The 19829-nt window shown below is 29.5% G+C and overlaps 1 protein-coding gene across 16 annotated transcripts; it reads left to right on the top strand.

Moving 5' to 3' along the window:
- Positions 1-371: 371 nt before the first annotated feature.
- Positions 372-18909, top strand: LOC132942540 (dentin sialophosphoprotein-like). Of its 16 annotated transcripts, none has more exons than XM_061011051.1 (24): positions 372-755; positions 3726-3922; positions 4110-4418; positions 4512-4649; positions 4776-4876; positions 4928-5076; positions 5138-5350; positions 5701-5850; positions 6569-6733; positions 6798-7010; positions 7070-7223; positions 8244-8481; positions 8755-8792; positions 8854-8936; positions 9170-9319; positions 10525-10564; positions 13639-13659; positions 14720-14862; positions 15034-15336; positions 15960-16142; positions 16205-16417; positions 16514-16633; positions 16708-16848; positions 17863-18909. In XM_061011051.1, exons 2-24 carry the CDS (start codon positions 3762-3764, stop codon positions 17932-17934), a joined length of 3498 nt encoding a protein of 1165 aa, XP_060867034.1. In that variant the 5' UTR covers positions 372-755; positions 3726-3761; the 3' UTR covers positions 17935-18909. The 16 variants fall into 16 exon arrangements, with proteins under 16 accessions (XP_060867034.1, XP_060867041.1, XP_060867037.1 ...); XM_061011058.1 differs by lacking the exon at positions 372-755 and adding an exon at positions 1624-1919 and having other exon boundaries at positions 4794-4876; positions 4934-5076; XM_061011054.1 differs by lacking the exon at positions 372-755 and adding an exon at positions 1625-1919 and having other exon boundaries at positions 4794-4876.
- Positions 18910-19829: the final 920 nt, after the last annotated feature.

Here is a 19829-nt window from a genome sequence, read left to right as displayed (position 1 = left end):
AAAACAATTAATTATAAAAAGAAAGAAGCCTTAGGGTATTTGGCCGTTCGACATAACCTTAATTACGACACTACTGCTTATATATTATATATACCATATAGATTATATATGTTATATTGTATATATCTAAATGTACATATTATGTTATATATATATATATATAGATATATAGTATCATGTTTAGTATATAGACTATTATATAGTATTATAGTGATTTTTTGCGTTCCGTGGTTTGTGTGAAGCGAACTTCCTCCTAGGAAAGTTGTTGGGCTTTAGGGTGATCTTTCTATGTGCGCGCGCATAATAGACTGACACAGATGATACATACGCACACGGTTAACTCGAAAACCGCGAGACAGCGTCATCATCATCCCTCTCCGCTGCTGTTGACCCTCTCGGTACGCCGCCGCAGCATCCGATAATCACAAAATTTGTCTTGCACATGCGCTCCATCGGAGTCAACAACACTCACACACACATAGGTACTTTACATGTACATAACATGTAATGCGTACTTATATATAATATAAAATATATATAATAACGCGGACAGCGATCTCTCCGTACGCCGCCTCGTGACGTGGTGTTATATACTTTGTACATGAGTATATAACGTACGTTTTACTCAAGTTTTAGTGACAGTATTATGGTTGTACATGATATTATAGTAGTACGCCGACAACGCCGCCTCCTGCAGCAGTCCACTCACGCGTGGAATATACAACACATCAACGCGTCAACACGTCTAAGACGCGGTATATACCTATATATTATACATAATTTATATACATTATTATTAAGCACTATATATAGGCATAAAGCTACTGTAAAAGTAACGTCACTATATTACTATATACTGTATACATACGCTTAGGTATAACATCTTGTGTGTAGAAGAGCGTAAAATATACAACAGCGGTAATTTTTGTAGGCGCTATAAACTATAACGCAATACAGCAACCACCTACAACACTGCTTTCGAGTGCATCGAGTTGTGTTCAGGGCGATTATACCGGACAGCCCGCGAAGCAAACGATAGGGTACCTATGTATAATTATTTATTATTATTACAGTAGCGGTCCGTTTAGCGCGGCCCAGTACCACAGATACCATTTACCTATAGACTATAATATTATATCATATTAATAATATTTCGAACGCGCGCGCTCGACGATCTTTGCAGGCGTGGTCCCCCCCGACTATTAGATCGATTCCGGCAGCGTCCGCGGTCCCGACTCCGCCGGAACAACGAGGAGACGCTGTCCGTCTGTCGCGCGATCAGCGTCTGCCGCGCGCTTGATACGCACCGGCGCCGCGATCACACGGCACGAATACGTGCCACACGCAGCGCGCGCGAGACGTCCGTCTGTCGCGTTCAAACACCGCGCGCTACCCGTTCCTCCCACTGTGGCTCGCGACGACGTCGTCGTCCCCGTGAGTCACGTTTTTCCGAGCGTTCCGTCCGCGCCGCGAGTGACGGACAATCAATAACGTTATCACAAGCAGCACTACACACAGCAGCTCGCGCGCGCACACACACACACACACACGCACACACACACACATATACACGCACACACACACAGTGAGCGCCCGCGAACAAGCAGTACACGCAAACACACATACACGCACGTTCTACTCTCGCGTACACGCGTATGCCGTGCTCGCTGGTCGTTTCACTGTTGTACTTCGGTGCTGGCGGTACGACTGTCGTTCGACCCGACGGCCACGAATGCGACGACGGCGGCGTCTGCTGCTCCGATTTCTGCCCGCCACCGCCACCGGGCCAGACTCGCCGTGCCAGTTGTCAACATTAGCGCCATCGGCCGAGACCGTCGACTCACCGCGAAACCGTGCAACCGCCGTTTTATCATTATAAATTTAATGTCGGCAAAATATAAATCCATCTGTTTCGGAAGGTGAGCCACATCGATTTGTTGTTACCTACATCGCACACCGCGTTAATGTTGTCGTAGGTAGTCGTGTCTGTCCGGCGCTGTGACCGATCGCGGATTGCCTCCGCCACTGCTGCTGCTGCTGCTTCCTCGATTAGCGAGTCATAGACGCAGTCGCTTAAGGGCCACTCTGTGGCCCCAGAAGTGTTTGGCCTTACCGGTCAGTTTAGGTCTCTAGCTGTGACTAGATTTATTTTATTCTGATCACGTTTCTGGCAGTTCTGATTGCTCTGGGCTAGCTGTTCGGCCAATGTCGTCTAATGTGTAATCGTTTCTAGTTTAAACCTCTAGTTGAAAAGTATTCTTTAACTTTTTACCCAGCATGGTGGCCTTCATGTTCTTAGTTTGATATTTAAACTACCTATTATAAACTAAAAAAAAAATTGTTCATAAACGACAATCTACCTACCTATATAGATACATTTAATTTCTTTTGATACATTTTACATTTGTAACAAGATCATACGTTGCACCGAAAGTTTGATACCAACTTATTATATTTTAGTTCTGTAGCTTCTGACATTTATACTTAATTTTTGACATTTTTTCTGGACCTATTTTAAATGTAAGGTGTCATTTTATAGTCTATTACCTACTATTTCTTATGGATATCACATTCCATAGCTGTTTGTCCAATGATTTTTGAGTCATTACTATTAATCAATATTATTTAGTTTTTTGTTAGCTGCGTAATTATTTGCAAAGATAATAATATTTAATATTAGGTATAATTATTTTGTATCCCGATATAATATTTCATATTTAATTTATTTTTTAATACTCTTATACCTAATTATGTTATGATATATTTGTATGATCATTCAACCATATTGTACGTTTCATAATTCTTAATAATTACCTAACCCATATTAATTATTATACATTATGTTCATGACAATTAATAGGTATAATCTACACTCTACATAATTAAAAATAACAAGTGTTGTAGCAGTTTTGTTATTTAAACAATCTGTATAATTATATGAATAGAAGAATTATTAATACACATATAATAGGTAGTATTATGTATACATGGTATACATAATTTTGTGGGATATTAATGTATATGATACGTGGGCATTCAATTTTCTATGTGAAATATTTCTGTTATCAAACTTCTCTCATAACTTGTAAAAATAAAAATTGCAATGTCTATGAAATTAAAACAATAATCTATTGAAACAGTGCCTAGTAAATAGTAAAACAATATTTATTTAGTGGAATTTTTGTCAAATTAATAAATGTGTATAAGTATTTAGATACAGTTGTAATTGATAAATATAATATACACTGAAATACACTGATATTGCTATTAAAATTAAATCAGTATTACTGATGCAGTAATGAAAAATATTCATTAAGTATTAACAATACTTATTTTGTACTCCAAACATGTACTTTAATGTATACAGTATTTGACTAAAATATTAAAGTACAATAGTGTTCATGTTGGGTTTGCCGTATAAATGAATTACTAATTGATCTTTTCTTGAACTTCTAATGTTAGTTGTTGGTTACCATAACAACTACAATGTAGCCAAATTGTATATGTGTCTCATAATGGCTGTTTTGTAAGAAAAACAAATTTTAACATCCGCCCAGTATTGTTTTTGAATATTATAGGTACCTACCTAATATTTATTAACTCCAGCAAAATCTATGGATAATTGCTATACTTTTTAGAACATTATAATATTTTATTATTATAGTGATGACAATAGTTGATTAATTTGTAAACTAAAATATTTATATATTTTTTTGTTGTTTTAGATTTCAGAAACGGTGGGACCCGTATTTTGAAAAGCTATGATAGGCTTGAAACTGGACAATGATGATTTATCTAAGATTTTCCCTAAGTGTCGCCCATCTACTGTACGATCTACAGACTTAAATTTAAATCCCCTCTGTGACGACGACACAGACAATGATATGGATTTGACTCAGTCAAATGAACGTCAAAGAAATAGGTACTAATTATGAATATACAGTAAGCTTAATACAATTTTCTACTGTAAAAGTCATCATCCTTAAGTCCCTTGATGAAAGATTCTCTGCTTAATGCATTATTCCACTGGTTACTTGGAAATCAACTTAAACAGTTTTACTATACTTTAATTTTAAGGTTAATTTAAAACATTCCTTATTAATTAATAGGTGTGATAACATACGTGGAAATGGTACTAGAAAACGTAGCATTCGTGGAATAAGAAAATTTCGAACTCGCAGAAGAAGTGATAGTGATGCTAGTCAAGATTCATCATTAGAAACTAGTATTGAAGATGATGAGGAAGAAATTAATGAAAACATGGATGAAGACGATGATGATGAATCCGATATCAAAAATGCATCTAGTGAATCCGGGGGCATGTGTAATGTGGACATTGGGGCGACTAATCGAACAAGAAACTCCAATAAAATCAATTTGACATCACAACAATCTACCTATAAATTGAGAGATTCAAGGTTTGCCAATATTATTTCATCTAAACTATCTGAAATAGTTGAGCATTCATATGGTTCAAACTATTTTTAATTATATTTGTGATTAACTTACAGAATAATAGAAATAGCTGGAGGTCGAGAAGTCTATAGTCAAAGTCGAAGTAAACCTGGGCGAAAAACTCGTCAATTACCTTTGCCTACAGAAGTTGATTGGATCAAATCACCTGGCCGGGTATGGGAACTTCGCAATAGGTAAGTTGAAAATTTAATTTGGTTGCTCATTGGGAAATATGATTTTATGGTACCTAACTTAATCATTTGTACTTCATTATTATTTTTTTAACTTTATATTTGATGTTTATATTATGTATTTTATAGAGGACTTGATGTTTCTAGTACTGAATCTTCACGAGAGATTTCTGAAGCAGTATTTTCTACTGATGTAAAACCTACCAAACATCAACGACCATTATCTTTAGGTAAGTGAATAAATATAAAAATTAAATGAATTTTATTTTTAATTAATTTAGAATTAGATGATCCAGTTTTGTTTGATGATATACATAATGATATGTGGGATAAAGTTCAACACGATGCTTCAATCGGGCACTACGGGATGCATCATCATAAAAATACGTACCAAACAATTGATTCTTGTCAACACCATTTAAATTATAAAGTAAGTAAGGCTTTTTTTTTAAATTTCAATGATGACTAATATTTTTTAATTTTTTTTATAGACTAGTCAAAATGGTGATTTAAATATGATTGCAAATAGTAATCGTTCAGAAATATCTAGCACTGAGAACACTGATGGATTAGTTAGGTCTCAATGTGAAGTTCAGGCAAATGATTTTAATGGATCACCGAAACAATACAGGGAGGAAGAACAATCAATGCCATCTTTATTATCATCTCCTACACTGTATATGCCTCGACCGGGATTTCCTCAAGTATGCTTATTGTATACATAGTATCATTGATTATAAATACTATAGATTACTCACTGGCCTGTATTTCAGTGGCACGAAATATTTACTCCGGGTAGATGGCGAGGCGACGTGACTATTAGCAAATACAACTTTACAAGACATTAATAATTCAAGCGCCCGTGTTTTTGGGTGCACGCTTGTGGTTAGTAATGTCATTGTAATCGGTAATAGTCACGTCGCCTCGCTATCTACTGAGAGTAAATATATCGTGCCATCGAAATACCGGCAAGTGAAGAATCTATAGTATTTATAACCAATGATAGTATCAATATTATCGTGTTTTTAATCCTAATAATTTTTATTTTTTTTAGAGAGTGATTCAAGATGATTCTAGGTCTTCCAGTCCATCTCCAACTATGAATTTCGATTATTTGTATGAATTTTCAGAGACTAGAAAAGTTTTAGAAGAATTCTTTAAATCTGGAGCTGAAAATCAAGATACTCAACAGTTACAATTCCAGGTATTGAATAATATATTAATTTTTTTATGATACTATAAATTATAATGTTATTTAATTTAAGTTTATATTTAATTTTTATTGAAGTTAAATTATTTCTTTATTCGGGTGATTCACCTAATAATGATTATGTTTTCTTGAATATTTTATCGTTCAGTAATGCATTTGTTCAAATTTGAAATATACCTACTTTGATGTGTCAACGATCCTGATTTTAAATTCATTAGTGCCCTTACCGGACTATTGCTATACAACTATAATAGCCAGGAAAATAAAAATATATTTCCAACCATTCATAAGCGCATGCACAATGCAATTTACAAATTATGAACCATACATAAATTTATTTTCTCAAGATCTAGTATAAGGTCTACGGAATAAATGAGAAGGGTAAATGCTCAGACAAGAGTTATGAAATTAAAGTGCACTCAGAATTATTTTATACTTCAGTAAAAGAAATGTAGAGCGTAATGTTTCATACTTATACGCATCATATCATGTCGAGTTTTTGATTATTTTGTTATGGTCAGTATATTCGCAAAGCAGGGAGGATTTAATGGCCGTTAAGTCGGCTAATGCCGGTGTTATAAATTATATTATATTTGGTGAATCACCCTATATTTTTGATAGAGATAGGATTTATTTGTATTTATTAATTATTACTTATTAGTAATATATTTTATGTGATGATTTTATTTGATTAACTTAATAAATTTCTTAGGATTTGGAGTATGAATTGCGAAGAAGAATACCAGTTTCTGAACAAGGTAATACATATGTTGGTATGCATCTATCAAATGAAGATGTCCACAAAAATTCACAGTTATCCCCACATAAACACGATTCTTCATCAGATGGTTCTCGATGTTTAGCTGGAGTTCATCAAGTATGTATAATTATTTAATTGCTCAGTATATAAATAATATGTTGTGTGATGAATATTTGTTTAGAGTTGTGTTGGAAGGTATAGTCGTAATGTAACTTTATCACCTGAAGTAACAGACTGTGAAGATGCTGGTATGGGTAGTGATGGTGAATCATCATCTATGGTAGATGGTCAACACCTAATTCCATTATGTGGTGTAACCTGTATCACCATGCCAGTTTTAGAAGATGGATTGTCTAGTGGTCATACTAGTGATACAGATAATAATAATCCAACTGTACGTAATTTATATTTTATGTTTTTATGATTTATATAATATCATGTCTATGTATTTAGGTATTGTTAATGAAAAGACAAATTAGTGAGATTGAAAGGGAAATTATAGAACGTACAAATAGAGCCAGTAAATGTGATAGCATTGATGCAAATACAAGTGAGATGGTACATTCCAATAGCCAAGAAACTGGAATTCAGTTATTGGATTCACTAGGTTTGTTTGTTTATAAAATATATACTGATAGTGTGGTTGTACCTAATTTTTATGTTATTGAAAAATAATTTTTTGGTTATATAAAAAGTACAAAAAATAAAACTTTACATTCAGCTACTGATATCTTACATAATAATTAGGGAAGGGTCAAATTTAAGGTTTTCACGAACAGAAACGAAAATTTTCCTTAAACCGTTCAAATTTGAACTTTAATATTATTTTAGGTTTTTTTTGAATTTTTTTTCGATTTTAACCATAACATGATTAAAAACATAATTATAGTAAATCAGTACACTTAAGAGGACCCAGAGGTGTTGTCTCTGTCTTACTAACACCTTTATCATAAAAATAATCACGCTGTATCTTAAAAATAAGTACAAAACAAAATGGTACTTTCCTGTCATACGAGACTACCCTGTTGTTTGACAACATCACAATCCTGTTATCTAAGATAACCAAAATTATACTTTCCTGTTATACAAGACTACGGCTATTATCGCGACTACCACCCAAGACCACCTCCGTTATCGCAACTACCACCCAAGACCACCTCCATTATCGCGACTACCTATCTTAGCTGATATTATAGCTGAACGATATCCATAAGCTGCGATTATATTTATTATATTATATATCTATCATTACGTATATTATTAGTTTTTGTAATTGGTGTTTGCCACGGCAAATTTGGTGCATTACGAATAATTATTATGTATTTAATTTTTTTGATATAATTTGAATGTGGCCATCCCCACAATACATAAATTATTTATTATATTATTTGTGGATTTACCATTTTGTATTATTATTAATATTTTATTGTTTTCCATACGCCACGGCAAATTTGGCACTTTGGCGTGTATACCATGTAAAATACATTACGAATAATTACTAAGTATTTAAATTTTTCTTTATTTTATTCTGGCCATCCCCACAATATAAGCCTTGGGTGGTAGTCGCGATAACAGCCGTAGTCTCGTACAACAGGAAAGTACCAACAAAACATATATTTGGTTTTAGTGAGACCCGATGAGAGCAGAACTCCTCCTCCACCAGCACCAACAGCACATCGCAGTGCCAATGAATCTGCTGATTTGGTTGAAGCTGCTATTCATGAAATAAGATCTAGTCTTAGACAAACAAAACCCTTGAAAACTACTAATGTGGATGATGATATATCTCCAGGTTGCAGCCCTAGCAAAGATAGTACGAATTCAAATACTGCCAAAACTGAAGATTTGCCTATTTGGGTACCAAGGTAAAATAATACTGCCAAATACTAAACCAATATATTAGTTTTGAGAAAAATTTAGTTTTGTATTTTTCATTTTATTATACTTTTATTATTTGTTAGTCTATTTGATTTAGCATAAAACTTTGAAAATGTTTAGGCTATTCATTGTAATTTCAGGGTTATTTTTTATACGAATAAAAAAAAAAATGTTAAATATGTATTAAATGTTGAAGTATAATATATTTGTTATACAAAATTATTTATTTTTTACTTAATCTCTTCTTTGTTTTTTAACAGGCATAGAGGAACTGGATCTGGACCTAGTGGTGACGAAGGTATTTATTTACTTATTATTTTCTATGGTTTCGGTTTCACTTATATGTGTTTATTTACTAGAAGAAGCTGATACAGACTTAGAAACAGATAGACTTTTAGGACAACAAAGAACTGATGACACTGGATTCTTTGATGAAAAATCTGTAAGTTTTTTAAATAAGTTATACAATTTGTTTCCCTAACACTTTGATAACCCCTAGTGGTTTTATAGTATTTACTCAAGTGGCGTATATTGTTTGAGCAATTGTGACATGTGTTTCTAACCCAGTCGGTCAATTATTTTAATTTTAATTTTAATTTTTGAAAAAAAAATAAGTATTTAAGTTACAAAAAATTAAAAGAAAACAAATTAGTTTTGTATAAAATATCACCACAGGACTGGAAGAAGTCAAAAACACGGTCTATATTACCGTTTAGTTTGACGTCGTCGTCAAGCAATACGTCCACACATCCTACACCCGTAGAACCGGCTGCTATAATTGAAAAACCATTCATCGTAACCCAAACCCTTAACCCTGCAAAAAAGGTTTGCCTATGTGCTTTTGTGTTCAATTTTAGACATTTTAATAGTTTATTGATTTAATTCATTTTTTTGGTTGTAGTTCTCTGTGATAAATATATTTTACACTATTCTTTTTTTTTTGTATTTGCATTACACAGTTATGATTTTGGCTTTTAGTACCTACTACCTACATTTCTTACAACAGGTGATGATTTTTTAGAATGAATTAGAACACTGTGCTGTTAATAAAATGATTCATTATTTCAAATATTTTTTCTTTCACAATCGGTTAATCATCTTAGAATTACGATAATAATTATTATCATTTATATTAAATTGTAACTAGTTAAAATTCTCTTGTAAATTTCCACTCTTGTGTTACTAGTTGTTTTTTATGTGATTACTTTAGAAGTGAAATTAAAAAATCATTTAAATTAATCTGTAAAAAATATTGTTAAGAATAAAACTAAAAAAATTATTTTAAACAGATGTTTAACTATTCTCAATTTGATTAAATATGATTTACTTTTTGTTTTTGTTAATGTTGTACTTTATTCTATTTTTCCAGTTTTAAGTATCTTACAAATGTGTATAACAGATTTGTATTATGATGTATGATTTTTTTAAATTTAATTAATTCACCAAAAGAAAATATATTGTTACGCAATAGCTTAAAATCTAACGAATTCCTATAAAATATAATTAATAAGTAATAACATCCAATTTTCATTTCAAAATTTGCCTAAAGATTATCAACATTTTGTTGTTTTATAAGTATATAGATAACTTATATTTAAATAAAAAATAACCATAAAAAAGCTGACTTGATTATCACTAGAAGAAATTATAGTCTTAAGAATTTAAGACTTGAAAATTATAGAACAAATAAGTCTAGTTGTACATTTAAAATATCTAACCCAAATTTCAAAATATATGTTTGAAGTACAAATGAAGTAATTTTATTAGTATTCTAATGTGGACTATTTAAACTAATATTATAAAATCAATTTTATAATCACTTGTTGTTAGGATTTTTATTTTTATTGTATCTGCTTCATTCCATATAAATAAATGCTTTACATATGTTGTAATCCTTTAATTATTTATGTAGTATTATTTCTCTGTATTGAATATTGGAATGAAGTGTTTTTAAATTATGTTGGATTGTTAAAATTTCAAAGTATGTTTGAGTTATTTATTTTATTGATGATAATACTTTTTTCCCATAGGAGAAAGATGGAACTAAGAAGAAAGCTCGCAATAAAGAAGGTCAGTAAAATTGAAATGATAAAATAATAATTTTAATAAATTGTAAAAAAGTGAATAAGCGCTAATATATTATGCCGCATGGAAAATTGAGAAGCAATTTTCAGCAGTTTTCAATAATGATTTTGTTTTAATGCTTTTATTGCTAGTCAACACATTAAAGGCAATATTTTATAGTTTTATATAAAAATATTATTTTAACAATAATTATGCTTCACTAAAAAACTTAACTAAACTTGAGGTTATGAATAATGATGCTTTTTACACTTGCTATCAGCTTGCCTGTTAGCAGCAAAGTACGTCGAGTTTGTTAGTTACAAATATTTTTATTATTCATAAATTATTACCACCGCCAATATGTAAAATTAATTAATATATATCTATAGGTTTCTATGTGAAGGTAGAAGTATATTAAATGTTAAATGTATTATATATATGTCCTTAACACTTTTAGTGAGTGGAAAGACTACTTCAAAAGTTGTATCTTGCTTATTTACAAATTTAAAAATTTAATATCTTTGTAAGACAATTTTTTAAATCCCTAATAGTTTTTATGAGATAAAAAAATTCAACTTTTTAATTAAAAATGTAGTCCAAAATAATGTAACCTGACTAAAACTGGATTCTCGATGGTTATAAGTAAAGTCAGGTGGGGCGGTAAGTGAAAAACGAGGGAAAGTGGCTAATCAAGTCCTATAAAATACTAAAATATGATTTAACGAAAAGTTATACTTTATTAAATATGTCGTTGGAGTATGTGAAAAATATAGACAGTAATTTACATGTTTAGAATTTGGTATCGCATAATCAAAATCTGGTCTGTTATATCATAATTTTATTTTTGATTCATTTTCAAATTATTTTTTCCCGAGTTTTTTAAAAAAATATATATAATATATAAGCACTTTTTTTGTCTTATTGACATTTTAAGTTCAAATTTGGATGAAATTATACATTTAAACAAGGATTAACAATTTAAGTTATTTGGTGGTAATTCAAAAATATTGTGTATGGGAACTTGAAACTTTTACCATATATTACTATATTTTATACTTACATACAGTGACATTTTCAAATGCAATGAATCTAAGTACATAAACATAAAAATGTGAATGCAGTAATCAGTTATAGTTTAATTTGTAAATTCGGTGTCCCACCTTGACATTACACATTATTATTTTAATCCTTGATATTAAAAATGTTCACAGATTATTTATTTTAGTGTTTATATACAGGATAAAATATTTAAAAAAAAAACCTATTTTATTTTAATTGTATATATAGTTTTAGAAATTTGTTATTATTTTATAAAATGTACCATTTTAATTTAAGACATGAACATTTAAAACATTAATGGTTAATGGTAACCATATTTTATCCCAACTGTAGTATAGGTACATACAGAGGCGGTTTGACATTTTTCAGTTTGTGGTTCAACAATAGTTAATACCACCCACCCACCTACCAAAAATTCATATTATAGGTACAAAAACTTACCTAATTTTTATAACTTTTTTGACAATTATTATTTATTTTAAAAAATGCCTAAGAGAACGCATCACCCGCATATGTTGTCTCCGTCTACAAGTGCGTAACATATCAAATTATACGCTCAGCAGAACACGTGTAGCTCCGTTAGTTTAAAAAATAAAGTAAATTGACCTCTTATAAAATGTAAAAGTAAGATTATTATCCAGGCAATCTTATAGGCTTTTTATTATATTTTATATTTTAATTTACAATTTTAAAATACTGAGTATAACTCGCTTTAAAATTAAAACATAATAAAAAACCTACGAGATTGCCCAGATAATAATAATCTTACCTTTAAATTTTATAAGAGGTTAATTACTCTTTTTTTAAAACTAAAGGAGCTACACGTATTCTGCTGAGCATACAATTTGCCATGTTACGCACTTGTAAGACGGAGACAACATTGCGGGTGAGGCGTCCTCTTAGTAATTGTGATGAATGATGAATGATATTATTATGATAAATTAGTTTTTTTCTTATCACCGAAAAGCATAATAACGAGTTGATGAAATAATGTTTTTAAAAATGTAAACGAATTTCAGGTTTTTTTAATTCAACTTATACTTCAACACCTGACACTATTATTATTTCAACAAAATCCTATTAATCCAATCAACATCGGTCTTGCTACCTGCAACTTTATAATTCTAAGCGGTTAAGTCAACGGCTAGATTATAACAACTTCATGAGTTGATTGTTAATATATGTGATTGTATCTATCTGTTGTTAATAATGAATTGGCCATCAAATTAACCATTTTTATATTACCTATACGGCTATACCGGACACTGATTACCAAGACCAGGTATACCTACCTATTAAAATGACACCCACCCCAAACTTTTTGGTGGTTCAGTGAACCACAAAATGCATGATCAAGCCGCCTCTGGGTACATACAGGCCCGGCTCAAGGGGTAGGCGACATAGGCCCATGACTAGGGCGGCACATAAGTTGCACATTAGTAAGAGGGCGGCATTTTCAAAATACTGATAATATTCTATTGTTAAGGGCGGCAAAATTTGAATTTGCCTAGTTCACTTTTTTCCCTTGAGCCGGTTATGGGTACATAATAACAGAATATTCGATTAATATTTGTATTAATACATTTTGATGAAAAAGATTTTATTATGATGATTCATTTTTATTTATTTAAATAAAATATATAATTTTGATTTCTAAAACGTTAACATTTAATACAAATTGTTTATATAATTTATTAAATAATAATTATTATATTTTTTAATATAAAGTTTTATTTTAAATAAAATATTTAATAAATGGCTTTACAATTTTCACTTACATTTTTATATAAGTAATTAAATCATAAAAAATGTGCAATTACACTGAGTACACAGAAATACATTAAGAGGTGTTTTCAAACACTTATTTTAATATTTAATACAACATAGGATTTTGCCAAGAGAGCAAAGTAAGACAAGTTCCCAAAAAACCTAATATCCAAAAGAATTTTTATCTGTGTCTAAATATACTATAATATATTATGTATCTTAACAGCTTTGTTTTGTTTTTGTTATTCCGTTAGGAATACCTCAACACCAAACAGGTATGCTTTGATAAGAATGAATTATTTTCTTATAACTTTATCTGCACGGTTTTAACAACATTTCGCACTAAAATTAATATATATTATACATAATTATTATGACTTAAATATAAAATTAATTTCTTTAAAATTGTTTATACTCTTCAATTTTTATAAAGTTATGTTATTATTGATTTTTATATTTAATTTTTTTACGCTACTTTGGCTAAATAATTTTTCGCTTTTTATTTGAAAACCTTACATTCTCACTCTAAATCATATTTTCTGTTATAAAATATACCATTTAGTTTACTGTGGAATTACGTTAAATTTTTGTCTAAGAAATGGATTTGGATTTATATATTTAATTTACTTTCCTTGCTTCTATGAGTGCACGTTTCATATAATAGTATTGTGACTGTGAAGTTGTGTGTTAAGTTTTAAACAATTAATATTTATTATTTAAACTATAATATTGTGAATGAATAGTATACATTTTGATGTTTTGTAGCTCTTAGGTCTGTTAGTTGTGTTAAAAAAAAAAAATTAACAATTATTCATATTTAATATTAAAAAAGAAATTAATGATAGTTGTTAAAGTTTTGTGACCTAGAATGTATAGTATATTTTTAAAATACTATTTCCATTTTTTTCTTTTTTTTTTTGAATTCATTATTCTAACACTAACAATATTGCTTTTATTTTTTTTTATCAACTGCACAACACGGAATTAACACAATATTGCACTTGATTGCACGGTAAGTCCAATAAAACACACAACTTTTATAATCAACATTAAACACTCGCTTTAAATATTTTAACGTTGTGAAATTGTCAACGATTAAATTTTAATTATATATACATGCAAAATATTAGAATAAAATAGTAATATCTAATACTTCATTACAAATTTTCTTAAGTTGTTACATATCAACGTTTTATTACCTTATATTAAATCCTTACAAGACTAGTGATTGAAATTGTATGAATGTGAAAGTGAAACTAAATTTACAAAACTATTTTAAGTATAGTTACCTAAAATTCGTTCTCATATATTTTTAAATTTTTATTTGGTATTTAGTTATGATTCATGAACCTGCAGTATTAATTGAAGGTGTATTATTCCGAGCACGCTACTTGGGTTCTACGCAGTTGGCTTGTGAAGGGCAACCGACAAAAAGTACTAGGATGATGCAAGCCGAAGAAGCAGTGTCTAGAATAAAAGTAATGTAACTAATAATATTTTGTTTTTAATCTTTTCTATATTCAATTTATTTTATTCTGCTTCGTTACATTTGGATAATAAAATAGGCTTTGGTAAGTTGGATGAGTAAAATAAATCAACTGTGTTAATATTAATAATATTGCAATAATAATTTTTATTTGTTTTGGCAGGCTCCTGATGGCGAGACTCAACCAAGTACAGAAGTGGATCTTTTCATATCAACTGAAAAAATAATGGTTCTCAACACTGACTTGAAAGAAATCATGATGGATCATGCCCTCAGGACCATTTCTTATATAGCCGATATTGGTGAACTGGTTGTGTTAATGGCCCGAAGACGTTGTTTTCTTACACACCAAGCATCTGAATCCACCACAGAAACTGCATTAGTGCCTTCAAGTGTAAACGGCGTTGACAAAACAGCCAACAACAGAACTCCCAAAATGATATGCCACGTTTTTGAAAGTGATGAAGTAAGATATCTAAAAAATTCTAAATTATTTATAATTATATCTAGAATTTGATAATAAATTTGGCCCCTCCATCATTTTTTGATAGTTTTTTTTTATATTTACTCAAGTGTAAATTGACTGACACATGTCATATACTATTGATATTAACTATGTAGTTTTCAAAAATATTTAATACCTATTATATCACTAATAATACATGTTTTTGTTTACATCTAACTAGTAGTGTACAATTTCAGAAATTTCAAAATTTAATTTAATTTAATTTTTTAATAGAGCTAACTTATTTACTTAAGGCGCATAACAATTAAAAATATACTGTAAACATTTTATTAATTTAAGTATTTTGTTTTTAAACATAATTAATAAGTACAGAGGTAATGATAATATTAATAATTGCGTGGTAGTATAGCATTTGCAGTATTGCCTTTTTATCTCAACAAAATGTATGTAATTAAAAACAAATAATATTTTTTCTTAAAACTTTCCTACATACATCACTATACCTAACTAGAAGTTTTAAATTGACGGTTAGCATTTTTTACTAAATATTTACAATGATATATTGAGATGGTGAACATATTATTTTAAATTGTTACATGTTAAATTTTATTTATTATAATTAGGCACAGTTTATTGCCCAATCTATTGGTCAGGCCTTTCAAGTGGCATATATGGAATTCTTAAAAGCAAACGGCATCGAAGATCATAGTTTTGTCAAAGAAATGGACTATCAAGAAGTATTAAATTCACAAGAAATATTTGGAGATGAATTGCAAATGTTTGCAAAAAAAGAATTGCAAAAAGAAGTATGTTATAATTTGTTTGACTAATGTCAGTTATACTGACGTTTTTTTGTTTGGTTGTCAAGGTTGTAGTGCCCAAATCTAAAGGTGAAATACTCGGTGTTGTTATTGTTGAGTCGGGTTGGGGTTCAATGTTACCTACTGTTGTGATAGCCAACCTGGCTCCAGCTGGAGCTGCTGCACGTTGTGGTCAGTTAAATATTGGTGACCAAATCATTGCTATTAATGGTGTATCACTAGTTGGCCTCCCATTGTCCACTTGTCAAAATTATATCAAGGTACTGTTTATTAAATTTATTCATCACACTGTTGCTTTAATTAGCTTAAGCACTTAAATTTTAATAAATTGTTTTTATTATTTTTATTTTTTAAAGAATTCTAAACCTCAAACAGTGATTAAATTAACTGTTGTTCCATGTGCCCCTGTGGTCGAAGTGAAAATAAAAAGACCTGACACAAAATACCAACTTGGTTTTAGTGTTCAAAATGGTGTGGTAAGTGATAATCCTATTTATTTTATTATTTGTATTTAAATTAAAGTATTATGTATATTTTATTTTATTTACAGATATGCAGTTTACTTCGTGGTGGAATTGCAGAACGTGGTGGGGTACGAGTTGGCCATAGAATTATTGAAATAAACAATCAAAGTGTGGTAGCTGTGCCACATGAAAAAATTGTCAACCTGTTGGCAACTTCAGTCGGTGAAGTAATAAGACAATGTTTTTAGTTATTACACATTAAATACTTTAATAAATACTTGCCATTTTTTGAAGCACATCTGCATTTATTTCTGATGAATGAAGTTATTGATTTGAGTTGAATTGTATACGCAAACAATATTATACTACAATATTTATTAATTATTAATTAATGGTTTTATTTGTAATATCGCATCTGATTTATAGTTTTATTTTAAGTTAAGAGGATGTCACACATATGACGTAGACAAAACGTGTTTACGGAGTCTGGGTAGAACTCGCTCAATTTTGGTTCTAGAGTAAAAATAACTATTATAGAATTAAATTATGACAATATTTTCCAAAGGCAAATCATTGTGTTTTTTTTAAAAAGTTAAATGTATTTTAAAAATGTTGAAATTTTTTTCTATTTCTAAACTGTATAATGAACGTTATATTAGGTATAATGGAAAAAACGCTATGACTTGCTCTCAGAAATATTGTCACAATTCAATTTTATAATAGGTATGTTTACTCTAGAGCCAAATTTGAGAGAGTTCAACTCAGACTGTATAAATGTGTTTTGTCTATGACGTACATGTGTAAGACGAAGACAACACATGTAGGTGTGACGTCCTCTCAATCAAAAACAAATTGTGTAATCAAAATAAATAAAATCCGTACTTTTGACCGTGAATTTACGTAGTCCAGCAAGAGAGAGCAATTAGGTGGTCCCTTAAATTAAACACGTGGCAGTAAAATAAAACGACTGCATGGTGGGAGAAATTAGGCCTTGCTCTATTATTTAAATGCGCGGAAAAATTGCACTTTTTTGTGGTGGTAATATAGTATCACTATACCTAAACCTAGTTATTTTTATAAATAAATGTTGCATGCACAGTGTGATAAGTAATAAACATTTTTGTTTATTGTTATAACTTATATTATAACTATTAGTTTATTATATGATAATATACACAAACACAATAATAATTTAAATGTTAAATATTATATTTATGTTCTTTAATATGTTTATTTTACAGATTTTGATGAAAACAATGCCAACATCCATGTTTCGTCTTCTTACTGGTCAAGAGACACCTGTATTCATCTAGTCTTAAAACATGAATAGTCTATACAATGAATGTATAAATAATTTGCCATTATGAGTTTAAGTTATAAGTATATTTGTGAGATGTTGCAGTATTACTCAACAAAATATATTGTACACATTAGGTTTTGTATCTCTCTGAACAGTTGTTACACTACCTGGTCAGTTTGTGGACTAGTAAAGGGTTCTTGCGCAATTTTGCAGGTATCTTCTCCCATTTCCTTTTTAATCATAAATATTATCAAGGATTGAAAAAAAGAAAGTAATATGGAAACAACAATTTTCCAAATATTGTTTGATTTTAATTTTCAATTTATGTTTTTTGTTATTATTTTGTGCATTTTGAGATTCCAAAACTCTAAAAAATTAAAGAGAACATCTGCATGATGATTTTAATATACATCGCGTACACATTTAAAACACAATTTATCAAATATTGCCATATCACAAAAAATTATTATATTATTGTATTATACATTGAATTGTTTTTCTAAGTCTAATCAATCTAATTAAGGTCCTACTTTTTATTTTTCATACATTATGTTTATTTTTTATATACTTTTATTTGGTATTTTTTATTATTATTTTTTTAATGTTGTTGTTATTTTATTTTTTATTTGTGATAATTACTTTATTGCTAATGCATATGACATTGCTGTAGCATTGTATTCATTTATACTTTGACCAACAGCATTGTAAGCACAACAGCATTGTCGTCATTTGAACAACTCAAATTTACGTATCATACATAAAATGTGTCTATGGACGCATTAGCTGTGACAATTCTAATTCCTAATTATTCTAGTCATTGTCGTGAATGAACATGTTATGATGTAATTTTTAATCCTAATATTTATTGTGGTCATTAGACTTAAATATTATGTATTATAATAAAAATAAAATAAATATTTAAAATATATATTTATTATATAATATGTTAATACATAATAATATATTAATATGTATAATGTTTACAAAATGTGTTTTACCAGCCAAAGGTTTGGTGGTTAGTTGCCACTGAAAGTTTTTTTAAATACTTCTTAAGCCTTCAACTGTATAAAGTTTACAAATTATGTCTTCATCTGTAAAATAAAGCATCCAATTTTAGAGGGCTGTAAAAAATAATAAAATATACAACAAGGTCATTTGAAATGAACATATTAAATAACAATTAATTACATAACCTTGTAAAAATTATACGGTTCAGATTAAAAAAAAAATTAAATTGAAGTGTGCACGCAGAAAGACCATAAGAATTATTTAACCTTAAAAACAAAATATTTATACATTTAACTGTAAATTGTTCCTAAGAGTTTATGAAAACATTAAAAAAAGAATAGTAGGTAAATTAAGATTCTTGATTTGTTTGAAACAATATAGTCAATCAAGTTATATAATTTAAAATTATATAACAGTAAAATAGTTTAATGAGTGCAAACATATTACCACAATTCATCCTAAAAATTAGGTTGTAACAAAATTTTATTATGGAGGGGTTATCCCTCTTGAAACATTTATTACACTTTCATCAGTCATCACAGCTGTGTAAATGACAATTGCAATTATTTTTAAATTATGTTAAATTCATAAATCACTATAATATAATACTTTGTAATGGAATGTTTAGTTGATTATAATTAAATATAAAATGAAGAATATTTTTACTTTGTAGGTAATTTGTTTAAATGTAATCACCATTATTTTCAACAAGTTATCTTTTGGATCAGAAAATATTATTCAATCTTCATGTTCAAATTTAATACCCAAAGGCAAAAAATTGAATACAAGATTTTTTCTACATGAATTTTTTTTACAAGATTATGTTTGAAGTTCAAATTTCTCCAACAATTTTGTTGAAATTTAAAAAAAATATTATTAATTGTAGACTTGAAGTTTTTT

Source organism: Metopolophium dirhodum, chromosome 4, assembly GCF_019925205.1.
Source record: "Metopolophium dirhodum isolate CAU chromosome 4, ASM1992520v1, whole genome shotgun sequence".
Classification (NCBI taxonomy): domain Eukaryota; kingdom Metazoa; phylum Arthropoda; class Insecta; order Hemiptera; family Aphididae; genus Metopolophium; species Metopolophium dirhodum.
The sequence above is the reverse complement of the archived record's forward strand: the minus strand, read 5'-3'. Positions and strand labels throughout refer to the sequence as shown.

Excerpts from the sequence above, each read along its gene's own strand:
- LOC132942540 (XM_061011051.1), top strand. The coding sequence starts at position 3,762 with ATGATAGGCTTGAAACTGGACAATGATGATTTATCTAAGATTTTCCCT. Across the intron at positions 16,143-16,204 it reads AAAAAGAATTGCAAAAAGAA|GTTGTAGTGCCCAAATCTAA; the intron begins GTATGTTATAAT and ends TTGGTTGTCAAG. Across the intron at positions 16,634-16,707 it reads TTAGTGTTCAAAATGGTGTG|ATATGCAGTTTACTTCGTGG; the intron begins GTAAGTGATAAT and ends TTTTATTTACAG.